The 9,261-nt window shown below is 35.2% G+C and overlaps 1 protein-coding gene across 1 annotated transcript in view; it reads right to left on the bottom strand.

Annotated features, from left to right (window-relative positions):
- Positions 1 to 8,002, bottom strand: part of LOC107728133 (solute carrier family 22 member 23) — a 20,094-nt gene extending 12,092 nt beyond the window's left edge. The window contains exons 1-3 of the mRNA XM_016538219.1: positions 7,158 to 8,002; positions 1,008 to 1,111; positions 787 to 941 (exon numbers count right to left, since the gene is read on the bottom strand). Of these exons, the coding sequence (XP_016393705.1) occupies positions 787 to 941; positions 1,008 to 1,111; positions 7,158 to 7,556 (658 nt within the window). The 5' untranslated portion in view covers positions 7,557 to 8,002. The remainder of the gene's footprint in view (positions 1 to 786; positions 942 to 1,007; positions 1,112 to 7,157) is intronic.
- Positions 8,003 to 9,261: the final 1,259 nt, after the last annotated feature.

The raw sequence follows: 9,261 nt of genomic DNA, 5'->3' as shown, positions 1-9,261 counted from the left end.
ACACACACAAACACTCACACACAGACACACACATCTTTATGGTTATTGCCACTGAATTAAGTGTAGTGTTAAATATTTTTTATTAAAATAAATAAATAAATATATTATTATATATATTTAATGTTTATTAGAAATATATTTACAAATACATATTTTTTGAAAAATATAAATTATTATAAATTATTGAAAAATATATATTATATTAGCATTTTTATTAAAATATTTTCATTTTTATTTTTATTAAAATTGAAATATAGGCATTATAACAAATACTGGCTTGATGGAAAACTACTGTATATATATTCCATTTTTTATAATTTTTATGAAGACAAATATGGTAAAAATAGCATTTTATTTTATGTAGTATTTTTATTAAAATTGAAACATAGTATAACAAATACTGGCTTGATGGAAAACTATATACATGTATATATTCAGCAGTAATAAGATTAAAACGAAAGTTTAAGAAAACATTATCAGGGAAAAATGTTAAAATATTGGTGTTCCTAAAAATAGGCTTAGTTTTCTTAAAGCAACATATAATTTCCTGCATGTGTCTTTCTTTTGATTTTGTTGATTTGCAGGGGAAATCTGACCTGTACAAGTTTACTTGAACTGGATGAAAAAGTTTGTAAGTCAAATCAAACTATGTTTAAACATCTTTCTGTGAAATGTGATCACAGGACGGACTCGTGTGCATTCAGTCAGACGTTTTATCAAATCAAGAGGCTGCAACAATCATTACAACCTCAAAGAAAACAGAGGAGGAAAGAGAGTCAGACTCACTCAGGACATAAAGCGAGAGTCTGATCGCCGCCAGACAGAAGCCTTCGAAGAAGCGCAGCGTGCTGAACATAGCCATATCCACAGAGAAGGCCACGGCCAAACCGAACACCAGCACAGACAGCACAGACACCAGCAGCACGGGGATCCGGCCCAACCTGAGACGCAAAACACTGTCAGAGAACCAGCGCAACATCTCAGACGCTCGCGTGTCTCTGACGTACCAGTCTGCCATCGCTCCCATCAGCAGGTAGCCGAAGATAGAGCCCACCAGCAGAGAGAACTTAGCGATGTGAACCTTCCACTCGCCATCACACACCAGCGTCCACTGCAACACAAACACAACAGACTCATAGAGAAATATCACGAGACGGCTCACATATACACCTATAATACACTATACACTAGTCAACATTTGAAGTGGATCCAAACCTTTCATCAAAGTTGTCCTACATGCGTTCTTGTCTTTGATGACAACTGTGATGAACTTTTTCGATCCACTTCAAATGTTGACTAGTGTACAGCACCGTCATTCTCAAAATAATCAAAATAGAAGTCATACAGCACACCTGCATTTAACCTTTACATGTTCATTACCATAAAGCAGGCCAATTGCTAGTGTGGAACCTATAGTAAGTATGAAAAATATGGATTTATAAAAAAAAAAAATATATATATATATATATAGACATGTTTTGTGATATTATTTTTATGGGTATTTATCCCTATTATTATGATTATGAAAAAAAAATTCTAAATCGTAATGGTTAATAAAAATGCATTTATTGGAATTTTAAAATATTTATACATGATGGTAGTATCTTTTATATTTTAAGCTGATTTAAAATCGTGTATTAGAGTTTTTAATTGTAATAAAGTAAAAGCAATTAGTAAATAACAGAATTCAGAATAATGAGAATTAGAACATAGAGGGATATTTCACCCTATATATATATACTGTATATATATATATATATTCATAAAGATGTTTTGTGATAATATTTTCATGTCAATTAAGCACATTTCTCACCACTTAATATCATTCTCTCCTGGGAAAAAAAAAACTTAATTTTTATTACTGCAGTGTGTAAAAATAAATGGATTTATTGAAATTATAAAATATGTGGACATAATTGTAATATTTATTATTTTTTAATTCATGCTGATTTAAATTAACTTGTATTAGAGTATTTTTATTGTAATACAGTACAAAAAATTTAAATATAAAGATTTTTGTTGTTGTTTTGAGATACTATTTTCATGTCAATTAAGTACATTTCTTACCTTCATAAAAATCTATTTTTATTACTGTAATGTGTGAAAATAAATGCATTTATTAAAACTATACAATGTTTATACATGATGGTAATATGTGTTATATTTTATATATAATTATGCTAGTTTAAATTCTTGTATTAGAGTATTTTTATCGTAATACAGTACAAACATTTTGTGAGAATAATGAGAATTAGAACATAGACTGTTATTGCACCCTAAAAACAAAATAAAAATATAAATATAATTTGTTTTGTGATAATCTTGTGATAATGTGATGATTTTCATGTCAATTAAGTACAGTTCTCATCACTAATTGTCACCAAAAACTAAAAAAAAGAATTTGTATTGCTGCAGTGTGTAAAAATAAATGCATTTATCGAAATGATAAAATATTAATACATAATGGTGGTATTTGTTACATTTTATGCTGATTTAAATTCTTGTATTAGAGTATTTTTATTGTACAGTAATAGCAGTTAGTGAATTACAATAATAATAATTAGAATTAGATCATTACAACAATGACATTTTCGTGGTGAAATGTTCTCATATACCATGAAAATAATGTCACAATGCAACAAATAGGCTTCGTTTTCTTAGTGCAAAATATAATTCATTTCTAATTTCTTTTCAGGTGGAAAAAGAAAGAGAAAACCCATGCTCTGTAAGTATACAAGCACAAAAGAAACGGAGCCTAAAATACAAAATGCATTCAACAAAACTCCTGCATGACTCACTCCACAATGCCGTGTTTGCGGCATTGAAACGTGACAATTACAATGACACATTTGATTAGAAATTGCACTGTTGAGTTCACAAAGACCAATAAACGTCACTAAAGCTAGAAGTGAACAGATATCCTCTCTCCTGCAGTGTTGTCACATCCTCAGATGGGCCAGAATGCTTCATTAGCATTTGTTTGCGCGGCCGGCGGCATGAATGAAGCTCTTTAACACACTCCGTTAAGACACTAGGCTATCGGTGTGAGAAAGGTCACACACTCACAGCAGGTCATCAGGACATCAGGCGTCCGTCTATTCAGCCAAAGACTCCAAGAAAAACATCCAAACAGGAACTCTGTCCTGGAACGCACAGCATTATCTCAGACTCACAGATAAACTACTGAGTGTGGAGGAAAGCTTTTGCTTGTTGGGGCTGAAATCACGGAGGCTTGTTTCGCCACGGGATAAAAATATATATATAATTGTGACTTTTTATCTCACAATTCAGGCCTTTTCTCTTGCAATTCTGAGAAAAGTCACAATTGGGAAAAAATAAACACAATTAATTTATATCTCTCAATTCTGAGTTTATATCTCAATTCTAAATTTATATCTCTCAATTCTGAGTTTATATCTCTCAATTCTGTGTTTATATCTCAATTCTGAGTTTATATCTCTCAATTCTGAGTATATATCTCAATTCTGAGTTTGTATCTCAATTCTGAGTTTATATTTCAATTCTGAGTTTATATCTCAATTCTGAGTTTATATATCTCAATTCTGAGTTTATATCTCAATTCTGAGTATATATCTCAATTCTAAGTTTATATCTCTCAATTCTGAGTTTATATCTCAATTCTGAGTTTGTATCTCAATTCTGAGTTTATCTCTCAATTCTGAGTTTATATATCTCTCAATTCTGAGTTTATATATCTCTCAATTCTGAGTTTATATATCTCTCAATTCTGAGTTTATATATCTCTCAATTCTGAGTTTATATATCTCTCAATTCTGAGTTTATATATCTCTCAATTCTGAGTTTATATATCTCTCAATTCTGAGTTTATATATCTCTCAATTCTGAGTTTATATATCTCTCAATTCTGAGTTTATATATCTCTCAATTCTGAGTTTATATATCTCTCAATTCTGAGTTTATATATCTCTCAATTCTGAGTTTATATATCTCTCAATTCTGAGTTTATATATCTCTCAATTCTGAGTTTATATATCTCTCAATTCTGAGTTTATATATCTCTCAATTCTGAGTTTATATATCTCTCAATTCTGAGTTTATATATCTCTCAATTCTGAGTTTATATATCTCTCAATTCTGAGTTTATATATCTCTCAATTCTGAGTTTATATATCTCTCAATTCTGAGTTTATATATCTCTCAATTCTGAGTTTATATATCTCTCAATTCTGAGTTTATATATCTCTCAATTCTGAGTTTATATATCTCTCAATTCTGAGTTTATATATCTCTCAATTCTGAGTTTATATATCTCTCAATTCTGAGTTTATATATCTCTCAATTCTGAGTTTATATATCTCTCAATTCTGAGTTTATATATCTCTCAATTCTGAGTTTATATTTCAATTCTGAGTTTATATCTTTTAATTCTGAGTTTATATCTCAATACTGAGTTTATATCTCAATTATGAGTTTATATCTCAATTCTGAGTTTGTATCTCAATCCTGAGTTTATATCTCAATTCTGAGTTTATATCTCTCAATTCTGAGTTTATATCTTTTAATTCTGAGTTTACATCTCAATTCTGAGTTTATATCTCAATTCTGAGTTTATTCAATTCTGAGTTTATATCTTTTAATTCTGAGTTTATATCTCAATTCTGAGTTTATATCTCAATTCTGAGTTTATATCTTGCAATTCTGAGTTTATATCTCAATTCTGAGTTTATATCTCTCAATTCTGAGTTTATATCTCTCAATTCTGAGTTTATATCTTGCAATTCTGAGTTTATATCCTGCAATCCTGTGATAATTCTGAGATAATAATGAGACAAGAGACTGTATAGGAACTAATTCTGCGTGAGATTCACATGCGGCGTTCATAGATGTTTATCTGGAGTCTCAGCAGCGCAAATGCAAATCTCACAGGAGTTTCCAGGATGAGGTTTCTCAGACTGTGACTTTTTAGACTGTTTTTGCAATCTGACAGTCTGTATAAACTGTTTTTTCAGACTTTAAGAAGAAGCGTGCTGACATTAGTTGTCGGGCCTCAGCATTATGTCTCTGTCTGTTGGGGTGAGCATTTAAATGCTTATCTGCTCCAGTCTGGAGGGTCTGACACTGAATTATCAGTCTGATATGCATACTGTATGTGAAGTGATATGCTCACAAACCCAGTGACACTGCTGGTTAAATACCTCATTTACATAACCATCAGTGTTCAATGCAACCTTTCAATTCCTTCATCAAACACCCGATTCAGTAAAACCTTGCTAATTATATGTAAATCTGCAATGTGCATCAAATAATCAGCTGACTTCATGCTAAACATTTACAAATTCAGTGTGCATCTTCAGTAATTTCAGTGCATGTTTGGTAAGGCCTCAGCTGAAATCAAACCCTCCATGTGATTTCATCTGATTTCCCATCAGGAGTAGATGGTTTCCTAGTAAACACATCATGCACAGTATGCAGTATGCATCCATCAATCATTTTAGATCCTTTATTTTCCCCATGCATTGCATAGATTTCTCCGTAAAAGGAATTGAAGGACTAGTTCACCCACAACATTTAAATTCTGCCGTCTTTTATCAGTCTGTCATTGGAAGCACTGAGGTCTGTCATTCCAGATAAACACAAGATGCATGTTAAAAATGTTCAATTGGCTTGCTCATTTGCAATGTATTGCCAAGCGCTTGCATATATATGTTTGTGGCCTGATGCTGTTGAGCTCCAAAATAACAAAAAAAGAAAGGAAGAACAAATAAAAGTAATGTCATAAAATGATGGAAGCCCATTTCCGTCTTGAGTATGAGATTAAAATGTCAATTATGAGATAAAATGATTGCATAAAATGCCATAATTATAAAACAAAGTTAAAATTATTAGAAATATTAAAAAGTCAAAATTAGGAGACTGAAAAGTCATAATTTTGACATAAAAAGTCATAATTAAGAAATAATTTAGACGTCAAAATTATGACAATAATTATAGTAAAGTTTACGTCTTTTGTCATAATTGACTTTTTGTCATAAATGACTTAGTATGTAGTAGTAGTAGTAGTAGTATGTAGTTTTAGTATGTCATAAAGTTGCATTTTTATGTCATAATTTTGACATTATATCTATAGACCAATTTGGTGTTTGCAAACAGTGATAACGTTTTTTGTGGGCGGAGTCTATCTGGTGGCTGATATGATCGTTTTAAAGTAGCAGTCTACGGAAGCCATGGAATAAAAGAAGAAAAAAGGTAATTTTGAGTTTATATTTAAAAATTCTGACATTTTTCTCGCAATTCCGAGATTATATCTCACAATTCTGATAAGAAAAATCAGTTTATACGTTTATAATCCTACCTTCAGAATTGGCAAACTTGCAATTGTTGAGTTAAATTAAGTTATAATGTTCGAACTAGGATATAAACTTGCATTTGTGAGAAAAAAAAGTCAGAACTGTGAGATAAAAGGAAAATGTTATAGGTTTAAATAGTAGCTATTTCATGCTGTAACTGCAGGGCTAATACAATATGACCCCTATGAACTGCATATGTGAATATTATGTAGACCTATTGTTTAAATCAAATGTATGCTTTAAAAGTAGGGTTTCATCCATAGTCTGTCCGTTTAAACGTCTGCGTTTAGCTTCAAATGGCGTCTTTGACGACAGTATTCTATAAAAATGATTTGCATTCCAATTCTAACATCCAAAAGCACAACAATCAATTTTTTCTCTTATTCCATGTATTTTACCCGTTTCCCTCCACTCGTTCCCAGTGTTTTTCTGCCGCAGCTGCAAGTGACGTAACTGTGACGTCTACTCCAAATTGGTCTATTATGTATTTTTATGTCAGAATTATTACATTTTATGCCATAATTACGATTTACCAAAACATGAATGGGCTATTTGGTTGTGCGATTTCGGCAGCTCAACCGCCCCAGTCCCCATTCACTTCCATTGTACAGAAAAGAGCAGCGTGAACATTCGGCTAAACCTCTATTGTTTTGTATTCCAGGGATAAAAAGAAAGTCGTACGGGTTTGGAAGGACACGAGGGTGAGTAAATACGACACATACTGACCGATGACGGAATTTTCATTTTTAGGTGAACTATTCCTTTAAATGGTAGATTTACATCCGCCGGAGGGAATCCTTTCCAAGGGCATCCATCAGAGCATCTTACCTTGGTGACCACATTCTGCTGCAGTCCCGACTGCAGCTCGAACCGCCACTCCGAGCACACGCACGCCGTAACGTTGCTGCTCTCGGCGCCGGCGGCGGCGTCGTTCCCGGTCGCGATCAGATCGAAAATATCCCGACCCGAACTCGTCCTGTTCTGATCCGGACGGACGCACTTCCTGTCCGGCTGGCCGAGCAGAAAGTGGTCCGAGAACTGGCTGAACGAGATGAGGAACGCCGGGATCCACGTCAGAGCCACCAGGCGCCGCTGGTACCTCCCGAACCCCCCGAGGACCGGCAGAACCACCGTGTCCACCTGCGACAGCCGCTTGTGCGGTTCAGGTTGCGACACATTGCCGTTCTCCGCCGGTGGGTTGAGCCCGTCCAGCTGAACCGCGTCCATAGCGCGTCGGTTTCAGCGGCACGCGCAGGGGTCTTTGTCTCAAAATCACACTCACACACGCTGAGGTGCGGTCCGGTCTGAACAGAACCCAGTTATGATAATCCAGCGGGCGGGTTGATGCGCAAGGGGCCCCATAAGGTCTCTGTCGAACCCAGTGGTCACAACAACGCCATCGCCGGGCTGCAGGATGCCCAGATCTGCGCGACTGTGCCCGGTGGTCTCCAACAGGTCTGCAGGTAACGCAGCTGGCGCACAGGTGTGGCCCGTGTATCCATGCTTGAGTCCCGCGGTACTCACATCAGGGATGATGCTGAGCCGATCCCGCCCAGCGCTCGCGCACTAGCTCATAAATAACCCCTAAGTAGCGAAGGCTTGGTCACTCGGCGCACCGCACGCCCGACACCCCAGCGTCCGTCCGTCCGTCCGTTTGCACCGGCGATCGAGCACCGCACGGCATCCAAACGCAAGCTCCGCCCTCTTCTCGCGGACCGAGCGCTGCCATTGGCGCACGGGCTGATCTGTCCTCCAGTGTGTGTGATTGGACGAGCGCAACAAAGAGCCTTTGTGTGGCATCTGCCCCCCATGAGCTCGGGGCAAAAACACTTCAGTGGCCTTCGACAAATAGTGCGCATTTATCTTCAGTTTGTTTCAAATAAACAGACTGCACAAAAATATTACATTCGTATTTAGTAGGCAATTTAAGCCATACTGATTTACATTATAATAATATATTTTATACTGTAGCATTGCGTATACTGTACATTACTTTGGCAAAATAGATAAATAAATATAAATAGATATGAAATATTGATTTTTAAAAGTTTTTATTTGAAAAAAAAGAGTGCAGAGTGTATTAAGGAATATTATTATATTATATTATATTATATTATATTATTAATCTATTTAGTGTGTACAGCTTATTATATTTGAATGTGTATTATAAGCCTGCTTGCCAAATAAATTATTTTTAAAAAACGGACACGAAATATTGATTTTATTATGTGAGAAAGGTCACATATAGTAGTATATTTCTATTATAGTTCTTGCTTCACTTAATTGTGAGGGTTTATCATGAACAGTTATTCATTTCACTTGAAGATTCTTTTAAAACACATTTTTGAAATGCATGTTAGTTCATGTTAAATGTATTCGACACTAGGGATGTTTTCCCTATTTTTTATGAAGTCATTGAAATATCTGCATGTTTTGGTTCATTCAGGCCCTGCACCATATGGCCTGGCACACATCGACAGCGCTCTCCAGAACAGACACGCCAAGTCCGTCTCACAAAGCTTCTCCTGGAAAAGTCTGCTGTCCTTGGCTCACTCTGCAGTGGATTATCCTTTACACGCAAACCAGGACTAGTGCAGCATTCAGGACACTGACTGGACATCGCAGATTCAGCACGGGGGATCTGTCAGTTCTCTTACACCTTTGGGTGCTTTTTTAATTTATGGGCACGTTTATGTCAATTGAAATATGCCATCATAAAAATTAGTCATCATTTCCTTGTTCCCAGTTCTTGCCTACTAAAGAAACAACAGTGTCAGTGAGGAGCCTGAGTAGAAATACAATAGAAAAAGTTAAATCAAGGTCAATTTTATGCTACGTTTTTTGTTTTGATATCACGTTTTCATTGTGCATCATTTCCAAGCAAGCTGCAATTGTGTCAGATTTCTCAAACTATTATGTTTTAGAATGATAC

This window comes from Sinocyclocheilus rhinocerous, unplaced genomic scaffold (assembly GCF_001515625.1).
Source record: "Sinocyclocheilus rhinocerous isolate Xijiao unplaced genomic scaffold, SAMN03320098_v1.1 scaffold936, whole genome shotgun sequence".
NCBI lineage: Eukaryota > Metazoa > Chordata > Actinopteri > Cypriniformes > Cyprinidae > Sinocyclocheilus > Sinocyclocheilus rhinocerous.
This window is presented reverse-complemented; position numbering and strand designations above follow the sequence as displayed.